This window comes from Natator depressus, chromosome 5 (genome assembly GCF_965152275.1).
Source record: "Natator depressus isolate rNatDep1 chromosome 5, rNatDep2.hap1, whole genome shotgun sequence".
Classification (NCBI taxonomy): Eukaryota; Metazoa; Chordata; order Testudines; family Cheloniidae; genus Natator; species Natator depressus.
The window spans coordinates 88815205-88836605 of record NC_134238.1 but is presented as its reverse complement, the minus strand read 5'-3'; the positions used below and the strand labels follow the sequence as shown (position 1 = coordinate 88836605).

The 21401-nt window shown below is 39.4% G+C and overlaps 1 protein-coding gene across 4 annotated transcripts in view; it reads right to left on the bottom strand.

Moving 5' to 3' along the window:
* Positions 1-232: 232 nt before the first annotated feature.
* Positions 233-21401, bottom strand: part of LOC141987639 (terminal uridylyltransferase 7-like) — a 44574-nt gene continuing 23405 nt past the window's right edge. For 2 of the 4 annotated variants that reach the window (XR_012639593.1, XR_012639594.1), the window contains exons 13-30: positions 20155-21302; positions 19902-20052; positions 19054-19140; positions 16596-16696; positions 15859-15916; positions 15133-15236; positions 12171-12260; positions 11980-12093; positions 11776-11853; positions 10040-10217; positions 8899-8946; positions 8716-8807; positions 7619-7734; positions 5955-6250; positions 3192-3268; positions 2794-2857; positions 2563-2663; positions 233-1167 (exon numbers count right to left, since the gene is read on the bottom strand). Coding sequence is in view for 2 of the 4 variants with exons in the window: in XM_074953164.1 (XP_074809265.1) it covers positions 1100-1167; positions 2794-2857; positions 3192-3268; positions 5955-6250; positions 7619-7734; positions 8716-8807; positions 8899-8946; positions 10040-10217; positions 11776-11853; positions 11980-12093; positions 12171-12260; positions 15133-15236; positions 15859-15916; positions 16596-16696; positions 19054-19140; positions 19902-20052; positions 20155-21302 (2870 nt within the window). In the remaining 2 variants the exon portion in view is untranslated. Of the gene's footprint in view, positions 1168-2562; positions 2664-2793; positions 2858-3191; positions 3269-5954; positions 6251-7618; positions 7735-8715; positions 8808-8898; positions 8947-10039; positions 10218-11775; positions 11854-11979; positions 12094-12170; positions 12261-15132; positions 15237-15858; positions 15917-16595; positions 16697-19053; positions 19141-19901; positions 20053-20154; positions 21303-21401 lie in introns of those variants that run through there. The other 2 variants (XM_074953164.1, XM_074953163.1) reach the window with 2 other exon arrangements.

Genomic DNA, 21401 nt, shown 5'->3' with positions numbered 1-21401 from the left:
CCCAGCCTACCTCTTTAATAAAGATGTAGACATTTGGTGAAAGGAACTATTAGTCTTAAAACATAACACCTTTTAAATAAGTAGTTAGGATAATATAATTTTACACTTGTATCAAGAATACTTGGAATTGTAAGTACAAGATAAGGAGAAATGTAGAAATTTCAAGTTTTAAGTTTTTATTTCAAAGTCATAAATAACAGTGGTTTCATTTTTACCATGTATTGATTCCTGCCCCCCCGAGAACGGGGTATGAAGGTATAGTACCAGCTCCAAAAGGACTTCAAGTAAATTTTAAGATGACAACACTAATTAAATCATTGACTGGCAGTTGGATCCTCTTCACAGGAAAAATGAAAAGCATTTAACCCCCATCCCCCATGGCTGATTATCACTTTTTTTCTGCCTTTTAGCAATTGTCTGTTGTGTTTTATAGGCCCTGGAAAAGATTCTTAGCAGCATCAAACAGGACTAACCTGCTTCTCAGTCTTTCTGTACACAAGCACAGCAGCATATTAACTCAACATCACAAAAGGAAAAAAACAACTCAGTGGCAGTGTGTCCACAACAGTTTCACAAAAAAGTTTACTAATGTTTGTTTTCAATTCTCCGCAGATAAAATGTTTGCAAATACATCAGTAGTAGTCCACAAACATTTTAAACATTTTACACAAGGATTCAGTAAACAATCAACATTAATAAATAGCATTTCCTCCTTCAAAAAAAAGTCAATTTTTGAAGAAAAATAAAACATTTGGCTTGCACACAATTTTGGTGCACTTTGAATGTTAAAATCTTGAAAATGAGCACCTGCTCTTATCTACACCTTTTACCTAAAACAAATACAAACATCATGGCTTTCTATTAAAATGTTCAAATAATCTATTAAGAGCAGGAGTCCATAGTAGGAGCACTGCATTAAAATCCATTGTCTTGGACTTTTAGCAATCTAATTAAAATAAAATACCATGTTTTCTTTAAACTCAGATTGAAGATTGTTTTGTGCTGCTGTCTTGTGAGCCCAGAAGCTTTAGCCAAAATGAACCTAATTTTTGAAGTGATTGGATGGCCTGTATTGCAATTTCAGAGTTCTTCAGTCCCCTCATGATTCTTGGTGGGTCCTCTTCTGTGAGGCTTTTCCCTGAGCCATGTATTTATTGGCAAGGCTGCCTAAACAGAAACCAAAAAAGAAAGTGTCACATTACTGAAGTTGTAACCAAACAGAAAAACAATGATCTGAAAACAAAAACAAACCATGCTTCCAAAATCTTAAGCATGCTCCACATTGCATGTTCCGTAGGGGGAAAGAAACTGGACACACTTGGTCTGAGCCAGATTACATTCAACCGTGGTAAACTAACGATTGACACCTCAACCTCTGACTTTCAGAGGGTCAGGGAACACCTATTCCTCTGCTGAAAGTCCCCATCCAACAAAAATCAGACTGCTATAAGGTATCAAGCTTTGGGCATGCAAAAAACAAAATGGTTAATCACTAGTCATTTCTTAAAACTTGGCCATAATACCAAATTAAAATAGATTTTTTTAAACAAGTGAAACAGGTGTGTAAGGGGGGTGACCGTTCTATTCTGCTTTTAACAGTGAATTCAGAGTGGGGATCTGGTGCAACTATAGCTCCCTTACTAAGGGATCTTTTTACGTAGGCAGTGGTTTTCATTGTTTTTAAAGCTCTCGCTTGAGCTTAACTATCCTTTGGCATGATCTGATTGCTGTCTCCTACTCTGCTTGATAGTTGGTTTATACAAAGAACCTGCTTTAATACCCTGGCCCCAAAGAAATTAATTGATCCTGTGGATTTCTAGAGGGTTATTTGAAGGAGGTCTCACATATGGTCCTTGAAAGGAACACTCCAAGATACATAAAAAGACTCAATTAGGCAGAAACAGGAGGACAGAAGGAAAAGGAATTGATACAAACAAAAATAGTGTACTCTGCTGTCACCCCTCACCTCCCCCATAAAAAACAAAGCCAAGTAACTATTGATGGTAAATAAAGAAATAAAACTAACAAGTAGGGCAGAGCTGAACTGCCTCACTGATTCTGCTGCCAGAGGGAAAAAAAACTTCTGGTAGACAAGAGGCTGGGCTTATCCCACAGGGTGCTAGCAACAAATCTAAACCGCCTTCAGTATCAACACAGAAAGCAGAGCACCCGTCAGTGAGGACTGGGGGAGATGCTCAATTCCCAAAATATGCTTTTAGGTACTGTAATTTCAATAAAGAAATTAAAGTTACAGTAGATTCCGCTTATTAGCGACCCCTTGGTCAACAGGGAAACGTTGCCATTATCCAGCAGTTGCCAATAAGTGGAAGGTGGCTTTGCAAGGCTACAGCTAAGGAAGGAAGTGCTGGTAAGTACATTCCCTGGCTGCGGCCTGCCTGCAGGCAGGACAAGGGGGCTGCGCTGTTTTCTCCAGGGATCAGGACTCAGCACATCCAACTGCTCCCTTCCCTGGCTGCAATCTTAAGAGAGCTACCATGCAGCTCTGGCATCCAGCTGCCCTCCAGCTACTGCCCTGCTCCCGCTCAGCTCACAGCCCCTTACCTCCTGTGCAGTCCCTGTGTAACAGGCAGGCTTGCAGGCTTGCAAACCTGCCTGTGATGGGTGCGCTCAGCATGTCCCAGTGCCTCCTTTTCTGGCGGCAACTGTGAAAAAATGTTCTTGATAAGTGGCATGCTGCTGCAAATATCCAACTCCCACTAACATTAAAAAGTCAATGGGACAGGATTGGTCCCCAGCAAAATGTTGCTGTTCAGTGGAATCTAATGTACAAACCTGTTTGGGGACTCAGGAATACTTTTCCTTTTTGTTTCCTGTTCTCCTCATGTAAAAGTATTCCCTAAAAGAGAGACATAGACAAAGATAGGGTGACCGGATAGCAACTGTGAAAAAAACGGGCCGGGGGGGAGGTGGGGGGAAGAAAAGGCGCCTATATAAGAAAAAGTCCCGAAAAACGGGATTGTCCCTACAAAAATGGGACATCTGGTCATCCTACATATAGATAAGCGAACATATAAAATTCAGCTATTAGGCAGGGAACAGTTCATTGGATTACAGATAAACAGCGTTGTACCTACAAAAGTGTACTGTAGTTGAAAACTGGTGCTTACTACTGTAAATGGTATTAAGTATACTAAAGAAGAATGTGATTCAGAAAATTATGCAGTGTTGACCTGATTTACTCTACCAGCATGTTTAACAGCACTGGGTGAAGAAGGGGATCCACATGAACCTTCTGACTTTGATCCACCTGAGAAATAAAAATAAAGTGAAAATTTACTGAAAAGGTAAAAATATTACCTTCCAATTAGAAACTCCAACAACTTATCATTATCTATATAAAGGCACTTGTATGCATGCCTCAACCCCCATCACCTCACAATCTTTAGTGTATTCAACCTCAACACCCTTAAGAAGTAGGGAAGAACTATTATCCCCGTTTGACAGAACTTAGGCACAGAGAGAGAAGTGACTTGCCCAAGGTCATACAGTAAGCCAAGGGAGACCAGGGAATTGAACTTTGCCCCCTTACCACTGGATCAGAGAACACTTTTGGGGCCACACAGAAAACAGAGTACAAAAGATTTAATCAACAGGACCACCCTCTCCAACACACATGTAACGATAGGCAACGGCCACCTCTGTGATTAATGTAGTTTACATATATATTCGACAACCTCATCACCACACTTATAGGCTAGAAGTGACAAAGGTCAATATACAGCAGGTCACCTGGACTGAAAAACAGCTGAAGCTGCTCCCACAGCAATGAATACACAGACATCTTGAATGCAGTAAAATATATTTTAGTCTTCACTCTCCCTACGTCACACTTCAGAGATGGGACAGAAGAAGTAAATTTTTAAGAGAAATGTGAATGAGGTATGAGGAAATCTGACCAGTTAGGTTTGGGAAGTGAATTCCAGGGGTAGGGCACAGGATTTAAAAAAGACATGGAGAAACGTGTGAGATAAGGTGGCACTGGCAGAATGAAGCTAGCATTGGCAGAATGAGGGGGCCAGGGGAAATGTGAAAGGAAACAGTTCAGAGACACAAAGCCTTGACGGTAAGTACAAAACGTTTATATCTGATGCACAGTGAGGTGGAAAACTAGACAAGCGACTCAGGGTCAGAAACAGGGTGCAGCACAGATATGAAACTTCATTTCAGATCTATTTGGCTAGAATCCTTGAATACCTTTTCTTCTTCAGCTTTAGTTGACAGCCAATAGGTGATGTACGTAATGGAGTATCTACACAGACACTGCACCACCCTAATTACATAGACCTAAGCACTACGCCTCTCACACAGGTGGAGTTGTTAGGTTGGTGTAGTGGGTGACTTACATCAGCGGGAGCAATGCTGTAGTGTAGAATAGGCCCGATTTGAGACTCTCCTCATGGAGAGAATTGATATGACAAATGCTGCTTTAAATGGCCAGGAAGAAGAGGAACTTTTTTCAGTGGCTTTAAATGTTCTGGGGGCTTATGTAAAGGTTCCAAGGAGGGCATCTTACCACCTCGGGAGATACTGCAATTCTCCATTCCTTCAGAGGCTAGTGATTAACAAAGGGGGCACTCCCTCACCTTTTCTTAGGAAAGGGCTCTATTTTAAACGAGTCCTACAAAAAGTGGAAACTAGGTCAAATAAAGGATGAATATAAACAAATAACACATGTTTGTGAAGGGACAAAATTAGAAAGGCCAAGCCGCAAAATGAGATTAAGCTACTAGAGATGTAAACGGTACCAAAAAAACGTTCTACAAATACTTTAGAAGCAAGAGGAAGACCAAGGACAGGGTAGGTCTGTTACTCAACGAGGGGAGAACAACACTAACAGAAAATGTGGAAATGGCGTAAGTGCTATACGACTTTGTTTCAGGTTTTCACAAAGATGGTTGGTGGTGATTGAACATCTAACATAGTGAATGCCAGTGAAAATGAGGTATGATCGGAGGCTAAAATAGGGAAAGAACAAGTTAAAAATTACTTAGACAAAAATTACTTAGATGTCTTCAAGTCACCGGGGCCTGAAGAAATACATCCTAGAATACTCAAGCAGCTGACTGAGGAGATACCTGGGCCATTAGCAATTATCTTTGACAAGTCATGGAAGACAGGAGAGATCTTTGGCAATCATCTACTCATTGAAGGAGGACCTGGCCTCATCCTAGGTATTCTGTATCACTCTTAAAGTCCTTCCCGAATCAGTGGTCTTTGAGAAAAGTAGCATTCCCCGCACAAGATAATGACAAAGGCTGCTGCAGGAAATGGATCCCCTCTGCCTGGCTGCTGATTTGAGAAGGTTCATTTCCTTATCCTGTTTGAATAGTAACCACTTTGTGCTTATTAGGAATGGTTTAAAACCATTTATGGGGGAAGGGGTCAAATGCTTAAACTTATTCAGAATGCAGTAGTTTAAGATGACAAGAATAGCTCTGGTGCCAGCCTTTGTGGATGTACAATGCAATGAAATGGAATCTAAAGTTTGAAAATGGAGCTAACAGGGATTCTGAGAAAAGCGGAAACAGCCTCTGGAAACAGGAAAACTAACTCTTCCCCACACGCAGGCCCAGATCCTCAAAACGTATTTAAGCACCTAACCTCCACTGAGCTTCAAAAAGGTAGTTAGGCACCTACCTTCCATTGATTTCAATCTAATTTAGGAGCCTAAATAACTTTGAGGATCTGGGCCATGCAGCTCTAATGGAAATCATGTCTCGTCTTTCCAGGTGACGGGGGTGCCCTTAAGGCAGGAGGAGGACTAAGAAGGGAAATTAGACAATTGCATCTTGTCCCCTTGAAAAAGGAAGGTTCAGTACTATGTCAGTATATTTGATGAGATATTACTCCAGACCCATTTAGCCAATCTCATTAAATACTCCAAAATGATAGGGTCTGTTTAAGATGTCTTAGAATGTATCTGGGTTTCATACCTGCAGCTCCTTTATACTGTGGGCACTCTTTTTTAATGTGGCCTTCTCTCCCACAGTTAAAACAACGTTTTTCTCTTAAGTCCCTGTCCTCCTGCCGCTTCCACTTCTCTGCTGACTGCCTGGAAGCCTTCTCTCTTCCTGTGTCCAGTGTTGCTCTCCCTAGTTTGTTTTTCTGAGGTGTACATAATATCGTTCCTTCCTTCACTGAGGTATCTTTTTCCTCTTTGCTTCTTTTCTCGTTGTTCTCGATGTACCTTTGGTTTTTAATATCTTCCTGATCATGTCGTCGTCTCAACCTGCAGAAGCAAAACAGTGACATAACAACAAATAGGCTTTGTCAGATGGAGAAAAGAAACTTTGTGTTAAATAGTATATTCTTAAAGAGGATTTATGTGACACGCAACAAAAATGAATAAACGTATCTCTCTTTTTCCTAAAAGTCTACGTGGTGGGAGAACCAACATAAAATATTAAATAAATTTAGTAATATTCATTTATGTAGTTGAGGAAAAAAAACTGTCTGCTGAACTCTAATGGAAAATATGAGCAATATGTAGTAAAGAAGCACCATACAATCAACTATGGCGAAAAAGCAAGAGACATCTTTACAACCAAAGTGTCTAACTCTAGGAGTAATTTTCATGGATTTCTCATCTAGCTGTACAAACTTCTACCCGGTTACAAAACCCTGAATATAAAGTACTCAGTCCACATTAGATTTGAAAAAACTTAAACCAATCTGGACCGACAGCACTGTTATACAAATAAGAAATGTTGACTTTTAAACATGGTGGTTTCATATTACATACTGTATATACACAGAGACGCATCTAAGGGAAAAAATTTATGACGTAAAGCTCAAAAACCCCCTCCACCATACAGTCAACCATGGCTGCTGCAGTCCATCCACTTAAGAGAAAGGCTCTAAGCAAAATGCTAAAAAGAAATTTAATATAATTAAAACTGGAACCAATGGTGGTAGTTTCAAAAAAAATGCTTGTGTTTCAGAGCCACTTAGAGGCTTTTGAAAATATACCCGATATTCTTTATTTGGGACTTCTGCTATGCTACATTTGCTTAAGCCAGGGTGCATGGGTTCTTAACCTAGATGTCTAAGCAATATCCATTTCACAATTCACTAATCAAATATAAAACAACAACATCATACAGAAAAGGATACTTCAGACAGTTTCTGCTTGCGTTCCTGATTTGCTCGCTGCCAAGAAAGTGTTTTGTTGCTGCTTTTTTAAAGTTTGTTGAAGGTCTTCAGGCCAACTGGTTCCCCCCAAAATAGGTTTGTTTCATGTCTGTAGCATGGCTAGGAATACGATTGAGTCACATTTTCCCTTCAAGGAAAGCGCTCTTAAGGAGGCAATCCCTTACTGCAAAAGCCCATGTTCTTGGAGTCAGTTGGTGAAGAACATTATCTGATCAACACTGGACTACTTTCTCCTCAGACATTTAAACGGTTCTGCTCAAATTTTCTAACTACAAGGATGAACTCTGATTTCTGTTACTTTTACATTTCTATCAGTAATCCGAGCCCCTTAAACACTGGACCCTCCACTTGGTCAATTTTCAGTATCTCTTGAATCCAACATTTCAGAAATTTATACAAACCCCTTGTACTACCAAAACCACACAACCCTTAAAAATATACGTACTTTCTCCTCATGGGACAGTCTTTCATGAAGTGTCCAATTTTACCACAAATTCTGCAGCATCTGTCATTTGGGGCCAGTTCTCCTTCTGTCAGGACTTCTGGGTCAAAGAAGTATTCCTAAAAGGAAAGAATGTAGTGTTGTGCACCTATTTTTTTTCCCCAAGATTTGGAAACCTAAGCCAGCTATGACTAGTGCTAGTGTAGACATGGCCTTTTTTGTTGGTCAAGGGAGTGAAAAAAACCACTGACAAAGCTACCGCTGCTCATTGGGGGTGGATTTATTTTGCTGGCAGAAGAGCTGTCTCCTGCCGGCAAAGAGCAGCTACACGGGAGACCTTTCAGTGGCGCAGCTGTAGCGGTACTAGTGTAAACACAGCCTAAGCGTGAGGCCGTATTAGCGCAAGCAGCTCCCCAAAAGAGTGAAGGTAGGTGTGCTTTGTATCACTCCATTGTGGTGCCTACTGTAGAATCAGGAAGGCCATCAACTGACCACAGCTCTACAAAGAACTCAGTTTAGCCTTCTTGAACTCCTTCGTGGCTATGAACATTATAGTCTGAAGGAGAACAAAGTTACAGCCATGTTCCACTCTCTGTAATGGGACTGCAATTCAGAGCTGTATAACACGGTGACAGGTGAGGGCTTGTCCTAACTCGCTCTCTGACACACTGCTGCTTTGCTCTAGGACAGCCTGTTTAACACAACACAACACAACACAACACATTTTAGACTAAGCTGTTTGGGGTAGACGACGATTTACTCTACGCTTGTACAATGGAGCCCCGACCTGGTTAATGTTAACAGGTGTTGCCACAATATAAGTGTTAAAAAAACCAAAACAACCCATCAACAACTTATAGGCAGAAGCCAAAAGAACCACCACGATGGAAGTTACCGCTGAAATTTGAAAGGAAACTCTTCATTTCCCATGCATAAATTACCAATAAGTTCTTAACAGTGTGCAATTGTTTTCATCGGAGTCATGTGTGAAGCTTCTCTTTTCATCTGAGTCATGTGTGAAGCTTCACAGTAGGTAAGGGATTTAGATACACACCCACTCACCCTCTACATTGGTATCGCTACATTCTAAAGACACTTACCATTTTTGAGGGATATTCTTTAGGAAATCCTTTTATTGGGGTACCAAATACCCTTCTGCCATTGATAAAAGCCTTCATTATAAAATTTGTCACTAGGAAATAAAAGAAAAAAAAAAATCAATTGTCTAAATAAATCAAGACCCTCAGCGGATTTGTGGAATGCTTGTGGACCGGGTAACTTACTTTTTCTTGATAAGCCAGCTCCAAGATTGTGGTTCAAATCAAAGGGATCTGTGTGAAGAAATCTGTAGGTATTACTAAAGTCCATACGAAAGCGAACTATGAACCAAACTGATTAATATGAACACAAACAAGCTAATGTTGCTATTACTGATGCAGAATCAATACACTGAAATTGATTTCTCCATATCCTGAAAGAGGATATATTCAGAAGACAGAATCTCAGCAGTCCAGCTATGAACCAAATTGACCGAAATGTTGAAAAAGAGCAATTTTTGAAGGTGAGAGGAAACCCCTCCCACCCCTGCAACCTTTCTATCAAAGTTAGATGAGCTAGAAAAACAATGTCTGCATTGACAAGATTTCCCGCACATGGACCCTGATGCAACACAGCACTGAAATATTTGGTGAACTTCAACTAAATTTTATCTCTGAGGGATTATTCGTATGCATAAAAGCGAAGCATGGATTTTTTACGTACTTTGCTGGATTAGGGTTTCGGTCTTCTAACAAAAAGGAACTGATTTAAAACATAATGCATTGCATCATTTCAACATTCTGCATAATGCTATAAGAAAGCTAACTGAAAAAATGTTTAAGCCAGTCAAACTGATTTGAAACTAGACACTTAATCTTTTCCAAATAAGGGATAGGATAAGAACTAAGTGGAGCTGGAGTAGAAGCAAGCTAAAAATCATTTTCAGCTCATCTGTAAAACATACTAGCCAATGTCATTGTTAGTAACTAGCTTTTACATTCATCTCTGAGTCTGAAGAATCTCTGAATCTGAAGAATCAGGGAAAAGATTATACAGTGAGACAGACAGACTATGGACTGAATTCCAGTTTCCTTAACCATTCTGACAGTCAGCCCTCAAACAAACAAAATAAAATGTAAAATTCGCTTTTCAACTTTATTTCAGTTGAAAAATAAGGGCTAAATTCCAACCCTACTGAAGTCAATGGGGGGTTTTGTCCCTAACTTCTGAGAGCCAGGATTTCACTCAATGTACTTAGCCGGAGGAAATATCCTAATCCAGCAGGATGAAAAAGTGAAAAACAACATGTGAGAAGAGCAGATTTATTCAAATGGGTTTTAAAGCAATTCCATCCCTCAATGAGCTCTGTATTAATTCTTACAATACCTTCAACAACAATATATTTGGAGGTCCACTGCTTCTTGAAAGTTGTAAGCAGATTTTTTCTTCTGATGCAGATAACATGTTCTTTGAAATCAAATTCTTCCGTGTAGAAGCGGAGAAGTCCCAGCCATAGCTCCCCAACAGATTCAGTGTTTGAACCATAGTCTGGCCAACAGGCTGGCTGGAAGTTAGAGAGAAAGATTTCTTCTTCTCAGGTTCAGCGATTCAGACAGATTAAGCAAATGCACATTCATCATTTCAGAGTGTTAGATTACACATAATTGTGGTTATACACAAGTGTGGTTTAGAGTTACTCTAAATCACTTTCCATCCTTTTATATAATTTGAAGGTTAATACTCAAATTTTGCCATTTAAATGGTCGGTGGGTATTTTTAGCGTGAAGAGTAGCAATGTGTTGTTTCTTTTTAAACAACTTGCTGTTTATTTTTGATAGCATGCAAAATTGATATGCATATTGTTAGTTTACGGTTAGGCTGGGTGCCCCTTCAACACAAAGTTATTTCATTGAAGGGTTATGTCACCTATCATCAGGTGGGAAGAAAGCAGCAGTATGGCACATCGGTGGTTATCCTTTAACAAACCTGATAGGATTACTGTTGAATGCAAAGCATTCAGGTTTTGCAAAAATATTTATTCACAGGTGCACTGGTCTCTTGTACTGTAGACAACCAACTATGTTATGGTAGCTTGACAGCACAAAATTGGGATTTTCACACATTTCCATTATATGTCAAATAGTTTTGAGTGAATGGCTTTATCCCCTATACCGCCTTGGAAATCTCAGCTTTGAGTGTTTTAATAAACTCAGAGATTTATATTTTGGAAGGTCGATTGTATTTTATTAGGCTAAGCCAATAAATATGCATATGTACAGTTCTATACAAAAAGAAAAGGAGTACCTGTGGCACCGTAGAGACTAACAAATTTATTTGAGCATAAGCTTTCGTGAGCTACAGCTCACTTCATCGGATGCATTCAGTGGAAAATACAGTGGGGAGATTTATATACCTAGAGAACATGAAACAATGGGTGTTACCATCACTCTCGTTACAGTGTGCATATAAATCTCCCCACTGTATTTTCCACTGAACGCAGATGATGAAGTGAGCTGTAGCTCACGAAAGCTTATGCTCAAATAAATTTGTCGGTCTCTACGGTGCCACAAGTACTCCTTTTCTTTTTGCGAATACAGACTAACACGGCTGCTACTCTTGAATTCTATACAAAAGTTTCCTGGCATGCCCTTTTACAAAGAAGGTACTCTGCTTTCAAGTTTCATGCTTGGCTCTCTGTCTTGAGTAACATTACTCTTTTCTCCTCCGAACAAAGTATCATGTCCTAAGGCATGTGCTGTTATAACAGTACCTGGCTCCATTTAACAGCGGAAAAATATTTAGCAGATTCTTTTAAGAACATTTTCAGCATAGTTCTGAACATGTTTAGATTACTAAAGCAAGGTGCTGAAGTATCGCTTCACACTTCCAATTGTAAAGGCTGACACAGCTAGGTCCAATAATAGCTGACATTTTATATAACTAAATGAGAAGCTCTCATTTTCAGCCCGTATGTAAAACGGATTAGCAAAAGTCATTGTTAGTAACTACCTTTTACAGTCATCTCCTGCATTTTTCAAATGCATGCCTTACCAGAGGTTAGTTTCACTTTACAGAGTTATTGCATGATAATGCTGTATCACAAAAGTGAATAGAAGACTCACCAACTCATCTATTTTGTCAAAGAAATAAACATTCCAACCATCAACTACAATTTCAGGCTTCTTTGGCTCCTTGTAGATCTAAGAACAGAAAGTTAACTAGTTAGAGCATGGCTGTTCAGACTTGATGATTTTGATCCCTATTTTGGTCAAGAGTGCACCAAAAAATATCTAACTGGGACCAATTTATTTCTTGACATACGGTACCTCTTGGAGAACAGGAATGACGGGTGGATTTCGCTGCTGAAGAAAATAAAGCACCATAAGAGTATATGCATAGGAGGACAGGCTACCTCTAGATGCATCTCCAATGTCACACATCTGGAAAGAGAAAAGCAAATTATAAAACTCTTTACTGGGGCTGTTATCACTTTCAGAGTGCCTGAAGCGTTACTCACCTTTGTAAAGACTTTCATTGTGTAACACAGATATTTTACTCTGGAATCAATGGCTGCATAAGAGGACAAGAGTCTTGTGTTATGCAGGGCCTGTAAATAAATAAGGAAGTCAAGTATGGGAAACGGCGTGAGGTGGAAAAAGTGGTAGTTAGCTAACGCCTCTGACCAGGGAGGCTTTGAAAATGACCTATTTCCTTGAGAGCTACAATGATTCACAACCACTTGCACTTGAAAAGCTTGCATATGTATGAGGGCTGTCGATTAATCGCAGTTAACTCACACGATTAACTAAAAAAAATGAATCGCGATTAATCGCACTGTTAAACAATAGAATACCAATTGAAGTGTATTAAATATTTTCAGATATATTGATTTCTATTCCAACACAGAATACAAAATGTACAGCGCTCACTTTAGATCATTAGTTTTGATTGAATTTGCATTGTAAATATGAGAAACAAAAGAACCAGTATTTTTCAATTCACCTCATACAAATACCCTCGTGCAATCTCCTTATCATGAAAAAAATACAAAATGTACATTTTTGTGTTACATAACTGCACTCAACAACAAAACAAGGTAACTCTTTAGAGCCTACAAGTCCACTCGGTCCTACTTCTTGTGCAGTCAATCGCTAAGACAAACAAGTTTGTTTACACTTACGAGATATACTCTGCCTGCTTCTTATTTGCAATGTCACTTGGAAGTGAGAACAGGCATTCACATGGCACTTTTATAGCTGGTGTTGCAAGGTATTTATGTGTCAGATACGCTAAACATTCTTATGCCCCTTCATGCTTTGGCCACCATTTCAGAGGACCTGTTTCTATGCTGATGACGCTCGTTAAAAAAATAATACAGTAATTAAATTTGTAAGTGAACTCCTTGGCGGGAGAATTGTATGTCTCCTGTACTGTTTTACCCGCATTCTGACATACATTTCATGTTAGAGCAGTCTTGGATGATGACCCAGGACATGTTCGTTTTAAGAACACTTTCACAGCAGATTTGCCAAAAGGCAAAGAAGGTACCAATGCGGGATTTCTAAAAACAGCGACAGCACTTGACCCCGGGTTTAAGAATCTGAAATGCTGTCCAAAATCTGAGAGGGACGATGCATGGAGTATGCTTTCAGAAGTCTTAAGAGAGCAACCCTCAGATGCAGAAACTACAGAACCTGAACCACCAAAAAAGAAAATCAACCTTCTGCTGGTGGCATCTGACTCGGATGATGAAAATGAACATGCGTCTATCCGCTCTGCCTTGGATTGTTATCGAGCAGAACCCATCATCAGCATGGACGCATGTCCTCAGAAATGGTGGTTGAAGCACGAGCATGAATCTTTAGCGCATCTGGCACGTAAATATCTTGACACGCCGGCTACAACCGTGCCATGCCAACATCTGTTCTCACTTTCAGGTGACGTTGTAAACAAGAAGCGGGCACCATTATCTCCTGCAAATTGTAACCAAACTTATTTGTCTGAGCGATTGGCTGAAGTAGGACTGAGTGGACTTGTAGGCTCTAAAGTTTTACATTGTTTTATTTTTGAATGCAGTTATTTTCTTGGATATAATTCTACATTTGTAAGTTCAACTTTCATGATAAAGAGATTGAACTACAGTACTTGTGTTAGGTGAATTGAAAAATACTATTTCTTTGGTTTTTTACAGTGCAAATATTTGTAATCAAAAAGAAATAAAGTGAGCAGTGTACACTTTGTATTCTGTGTTGTAACTGAAATATATTTGAAAACGTAGAAAACATCCAAAAAAATATTTACATAAATGGTATTCTATTATTGTTTAACAGCACAATTAATTGTTTTAATCACTTGACAGCCCTAATATGTATGAATATACATGTGTCTGTGTGTGTACAAATGTGTGAGCACATACACTTTCATCTATTTACAACTTAAACTGTTAAGTGCACTGAATTAAAAGGCAAACGCTGCAGCTGTTTGGAGCTCAGCAAAACCACTTACCTAGTTCTGCACATTAAACCCTGTTTTATTCAGGCAGGAAGCGTTCATCAGGAGAGTGGGGTTACCACCTGCTCTGGTGGGAGGAGCTTATCAAGATTCTTAACTTTCGTCTGCTCACAAACAATATGCAGAAGCATCCAAAAGGTAATATCTCAGAAGAGTGAAGCATCAAGCTACTACTGTATTTCTAAGGCATGTGGTAGAGCATAAATTCTGGGGCAGTTCCTAAACCCACAAACCTTTCATCCCAGAAATGCAGGCACTACCAACTGACACATACAGACGCGTAACCTGACGAACAGGCTTTCACCACACCTAGCATTTAAAATAATCTCCCTCGGCTGATACAGAGACTTACTGTCTCAATGAATTTGCTTTTGAAGTCTAGAGTCACTGATTAAATAGGTTCTTTAAAACATTTGGCCAAGTACTTGGGACATAAATTTTGCTTCCATGGAGAAGGCGAGCTGGGTTTGGGACCATTCTCAAAGTCCTGCTAACTGTAGCACCCGGGGCTTTTCATAATCCAGATAATCTACGGTTAAAACCCTCCAAGTTAAAAAGGCTTGTGTGGCCAGATTTGAATCTGGTAAAAGGAAGATTAGCTGGAAACAATGTTTTCCACCTTTCTCCAGCCTAATTCTCCAGAGCATAGCGTGCAATGGAAAGCGACTTATTTTGTTAGAGATGAGACAGCCCTGATACCTTGACAGTCCCCACACTTAACACATGCAGCGATGGTCTTCTCGCTGCCCAGGATGTTACTCCTTTCCCTCCAAGTCCTACAAAAGGATCAATGCACCCCAAAACACTGGTGTTTGCTATTATTAAGCTAACTAAATTTACTACTAGCGTACAATTTTAGCAGAAAACAGCTGCTCTGCCTCCTTTCACTTCACCCAGAAAGAGTCGAATTTTTAGGATTAGAACCTAAAAATCTAACTGGAATAGGTGATTTATAATCGTGATCTTACCAGTGTATTATATAAACTGATGTCTACTTCAAGACTGCTTCTCACATGGAAGAACTTGACAATTGGCACTTTAGCAGTTGTTATTGGCAAGACATTTCTTAGACCTAGGAAGGAATATTAAGTTTGGCTTTCACTTTAATACAATGATTATTCATTATTCATAGCATTTCTGGCATTAGTTTTCATTTAACATTAGCTGAAAACTAAACTGTTGTTTAAATAGCAAAATAGCATAAATACTTATATCTGGTGCAGAGTGAATGAAATGCTCACAAAAAGGCATTTACATGTGATTTTTACAGGAATATACTGTTACACTAAACTGTAATGTCTAGTGTGTGCCATCTTCAGCATTATTAATATTATTATTAATGTTATGTGTGAACAAATAAAAAAATGGATATGTAAATACAAACCTATAACCACTGTCCGAAGGGTCAAACTTGTAACTTAGGGCTTGTTTTCACGTATGTTATTAACACAGTATCAGAGTCTAATTTAGGCCTGGTTCTATAAACCTTAGAACCCTTCAATGGGCCCGGTCATGCAATGAAGGTCTACAAATGTTCACAATCTAAGTCCCCAATCCTGCTAACACTGAACTCTTCAGTGCATTAGTTATCTTAATGATATCTGTGTACTTATACCCCTGAACCTTCTGACTCCATAAATAGTATACAAATTCATGTACACAGAACTGTCCACTCTTATTCTCTAGGAAGGTACCTGAATGTTTCTTAAGCACTCTTGCTAATTCTTCAATGATTCTTATGCAATCAAGTCCCTGAAAAAGGAGAGAAAAAAAGATTTCAGTGCACTGATAATGTTTTGTGCCCATCGCAAAATTCTAGAAAAGCTCTATGTAATCATTACTATCAGACCATGTCCTAGCCAAGCCATTTCAGTTCATGTGCCATTCATTGCCCGTCATTAGGCTTAAAGCCATATCATTAAAAAGACACCTAAATTGTACACGCAGCGGCATTCATACCAGACAGTTTCAAAATGTAGAGTATTTTCAAGTCAACACTAAAGGATACCCTAATGTTCTTAAAAGAGTTTATGCATGCATAAACATGCATTTAAAGCATTTCCTAATTTATATAACCAAAAAGAAAGACTTGCTTCTTTCTCACCCCATCTTTGTTTTCTACCTTACCATGCATCAACACTGTGATGCTGAATCAATGTGCCTCATACATTTCCCTGTCAACTAATATTAACATTTTGCTGAAGAATGTACGAATAAGCTCAACGGTAAAGGAAGAAAAGCTTAAACCGGGTTAGCTGACACAGCAGCAAGACGCTAGCCAATTTACGTTTTTTGGTAGAAGTTCTATTTCCTTTTTCAGCGACTGCGCAAGTCCTTTTTGCAAAAGGATGTCACGAGACAGTGGTCACAGCAACAATAGCTCTATCTATAAAATACCAGTACAAGTTATACAAAAGAGCTCTAAGTCTACCTCAGAAGTTTCCAGTCCATCAATTGTCATACAGATATCAAGGTCACTTTGTTTGAAGCCAAAGCCATTTTTTGATGAGCCAAACAAGTTCAACCTGGTTCCTGTAAAGGACACGACACTATAACCACCTCTGATACACCATCAGTTCAGTTTTAATAGCTAGGGTCTGATTTGGCCAATGTTGAACACCATTTTTCTGTAATAATGGACTTTACAAGGAATATTTATTAAATATAGGGCATATTTCTTCATTGTCTATGGACGATAACGCTGTACACTTACTGGTCTAATTCACTACCTTTTAAGAGTAATAAATTAAAAGGCATGTGTGTCAAAGCAATGACTAAACCGTACAGCAAAATTTTCATCATTTTTGGCATTAAGAAAAAAAGGATTCGCAAACAGCTGTTCTTTATAGCCAGAGTATGCACACAATTTTCATATTTCCATTTGATCTACAAGATGACAGTATCCCTGCAATAAGCTTTCGTGGGCTACAGCCCACTTCATCGGATGCATAGAATGGAACGAATAGTAAGAAGAAATCTGTTAGTCTCTAAGGTGCCACAAGTACTCCTGTACTTTTTGCGGATACAGACTAACACGGCTGCTACTCTGAAACCTATCCCTGCAATGTCTCTTCTCTGGCTTTTGTTAATTTTTTGAACAACTTTAGTAACCTGCAGGGGCTTACGGAGCAGGTGCAGTAGTCATAGATGATTTTCAGGCCCCTATGGCAGTCTGAATAGTAATGGGGATTTGGACTGGAAGAGAGAGCCTGGAAGTAACTAAATCAGTGATTAACATAGCCCTCCACCTCTACCCTCCTCTGGTGACAAGCCACCAGTCTTAGGTATAATATAAAATTTAGGATAGGTATCAAAGTTAATATATTTACTGACTTTTCAGAGATTTCAAGGCCAGAAGAAAACACTGCGATAACGGAATGTGACTTCCTGTGTAACTATGATACTCACAGTGTTGGAGTCCTTCAGAAATAATGAATTTAACTTCACGTCACCCCTTTGAGGCAGGGAAGAACCCCCATTTTACAAATTGGAATGAAGACACAGAGATTAAGAAATTTACCCAGGATCAAATAGGAGTCTGACACACCCAGGAACAAATTAAGTGGCAAACTAACTAGATTAGCAGCACGAGGATTTGACAAAATCCTCGAGGATCTGGATAAGCGATACAAGAACTCTCTTTGGGTTACGACAAGTCTTTACAGATGCAACAATCTTTGGCCAAAAATTCCACATGCAGCCTGCATACAAATTTGGCAAGACTATGAACTGAAGCCCAGGTGGTTACCGTATATATTTCCAGAAATAGAAAGCACAGCTCCAGTCTACGGAGCTTTGCTGATAGCCAAGAGTTATGCCTCTGCTTTAGAATACTCCCAGAGTGATATACAGGCAGTACATTTTTCCTTCTACACTGAGAATAAGGGCAGAAAAATAAAGCTATTTCTTAGATGAACTGAAAAGGAAGGGGATACTTTTGGCCTGATCAAGATTCCAAGGTGGGGTGCCAGGGGTTTCAGAAAGTCTGTAGCGGTCTTACAAGAATACGACTGGAACAGCGAACTTTGACGCATGAATTTGAGATGAAAATGCTAGTTATGAAAGTTTTATTATAAAATTGTGATCACTGGTTTCTTAAACAGCTATTGTTCATGCCTGCTGATGTCATGATCTTTTCTCACCAACAGGATGTAAAAAAAATATAAATGGACATGTTTTTGGAGCTTTTTGTTTGTTTGTTTTAAGAAAGAGCACAATCTCAAGGAGGCAGGGCATAATCATAGAATCATAGAATATCAGGGTTGGAAGGGACCTCAGGAGGTCATCTAGTCCAACCCCCTGCTCAAAGCAGGACCAATCCCCACCTAAATCCTCCCAGCCAGGGCTTTGTCAAGCCTGACCTTAAAAACTTCAAAGGAAGGAGATTCCGTTACCTAGGGGAGGTGGTAGAATCTCCTTCCTTTGAAGTTTTTAAGGTCAGGCTTGACAAAGCCCTGGCTGGGAGGATTTAGGTGGGGATTGGTCCTGCTTTGAGCAGGGGGTTGGACTAGATGACCTCCTGAGGTCCCTTCCAACCCTGATATTCTATGATTCTATGATTATGCCCTGCCTCCTTGAGATTGTGCTCTTTCTTAAAACAAACAAACAAAAAGCTCCAAAAACATGTCCATTTATATTTTTTTTATAATGTATGAGGTGGAAACATCAAGCTTTAACAGTGAGCTGAGATTATTGCAACAGAAAATATTCCCAATTAATCTGAAGGCCTATAGCAGAGTCTTAAACAGCTGAACAGAATATTTTAAGAAGAAGTTTAAATTAGCTCACTTTGTTCTTTATACTGGTACAATGAAATTGTTGAAAATACTAAAAAAGTGAAACTTTAAAAAAAAACTAAATATGAGTATGAAAAGAAGCTACACAATTACCTGGAAACTCCTGTCTGATGAAGCTTTCCAGATTTTGCCGTATATGTTCACGAGCCTGATCCTCTATAATATTTGGAGCAAAATCCTCTTTAAAAAAGCCAGAAACACACCCATTCAGGCAAAATATGTAAAAACATTGCCACAGTTAAGTGACAGGAAGGGGGAAAAAAGGAAATTGATGTGGGAGGGGAAGGCAGAAGCAGACAAATACTAAGTCAAACAAAAAAATACATTAGGAAAACAGTCGTTTTGTCTGGTCAGAAGTGAAGGGTGCCATACTGAAAGACCAAACGAATGGGGGGCGGGGGGCGGGGGGGGCGCGGCGCGGAAATGGTTCAAAAAATCTGAAGTCAGCATATCGTTCTTTCTAGTAATGGTCCTGCCTTTGTTCTTTCAAACAGCAATTTCTGGTAATGAGATACAAAATATCACACAAAGAACCGCACTGAAGAGGGTCGGACAACATTTCTGGAAAAAGGATGCCTCAGATAGGCTCTGAAGTCTACGTATAGATGCCTAAATTTCAGGAATATCCAATATCCAGCAGCTTTCATTGACTCCATGTTTAGTTCAAGGAGTCATGAGATCAGCCTACACACTTTGGATTTTTACTCTTTGGAGGTACAATTTAGACTTATGAATACAACAAGTATCAGGTGCAATTTAGCAATTAAACTAATGTCATTACCCTACAGAATCTCACCTGCTGTACTAAGTTTGCTACTTTCAAAACCCAGCTCCACTGATGCTGTTGACCTCAGAGAATTCCCTAAAGTACTATTAAAATCTAGCTAACTAATTCATATTTTCCATAAACATATTGAAAGAGTGCAGTATTGATGACTTACTGTAACACTGGATGCAAACTTGATCTAAAATATTTGAAAACTTGGGTGTCAACGCTGGCAAAGGGTCTAGCTCAATTTTTTTGAAGTCTTCTGGACAATCCCTCTTTAGGTGACCTTCTCGTCTGCACAAGCTACATACAACCATAGGAGACTGCGTGAATAGAATGCAAGACGTTTTTTAAGTCTACGGCTCTTTCATGAATCAGAACTCTACTTAGTAATATTTCCTGGTGGTTAGATGTTAAAAGCTTACCTTGCCCTTTGTGAAAGCGGGTTTATTAAATTCATAAAAGAGCTCAGATTCCATAAATTGTCCTATTAGTATGCCCTCTTCACAAAGGCTTCCTTTCTCTAGAAAATCCTCTTCATTCAAATCTACCCTTAGAGATTTATCTACATGTTTTCCCAGCTCTGTCTCTTCATATTTAACAGAGACGGACAATTCTTCCTCAGACAGTGCATCTTCATCCCCAGATGCAGTGTAAGTATTGTCCAGCTCATCATCTTGTCCAGTCACAATACCACCACTTTCTCTTTGGTTTAGGAGAAAACTCTGTTCTCCCTCCTCTTCCTCTCCTTCCTCATCTGAGTTATTCATTTCAGATAACGAAGGTGCACGTTTGTTCAGGGAATCATCCAGTTCATCAGTCCCCTCTGTGCTCTCCTCATCCATGTCAGCCTTATCGTCGAGTATTACGTTGCACTCTAAACCAAACTCATCACTCTCTCTGACTACAGTGCTCTGAACACCTTCAGAGTCCGAAATACTGTATGTTTCAATATCATGCTCACTTGCTGGAATAGGGAGATCTCCATTTTCACTGTAGTCATCCAAGCCTTGATCAATAACTATCCCATTTTTCTGCCATTTCTCATCTTGGTCATGTTCTTCCTCTTCCTCTTCCTCCTCCTCCTCCTCCTCCTTTCCACTTTCTGTCTCTACACAGCTTGGTTTAAAGTTCTCATTATCACCAGAAATCATCTCTTCAATTACAAAGTCTGAATCTTCCTGAGCAATTCCCAAATGTCCTATATCATCTGCCAATTCTTCTTTGGTCACGCTTTCAGAGACAAACACCTTTGAAGGATCAACTGTACATGCCTGAGGCGTGTCTATACTTCTGTCAATAATATTAGTACAATCAGCTGCTACCACTTCCCCCATTTGGTCAGTTACGTTTTGCGTATGGGTGGCATCATGCTTTATGGCATCCTTTTCAGGTTCTAATCTTCGTGATGCCTCCTCATTGACATTCAAAGGCTTTTTGGGGCTGGATTTTGTAGGTTTTTTGTGGGGCAAGGCAAAATATTTGTAAGTTGCCCTTAAGCAGTGAAGAATATATTCATAGACTAGCTGACTGTTCAGAGTTCTTGCCACATTCCTCTTTACTGAGTAAGGGTCTGAAAGAAAAAGAAAGCCAGGAGCTGACTGAATACAAAAATCTAACACTTCATTGATGGATATAAGGAAGCAGCAAAGACAGGTTTGATTAGTCCTGT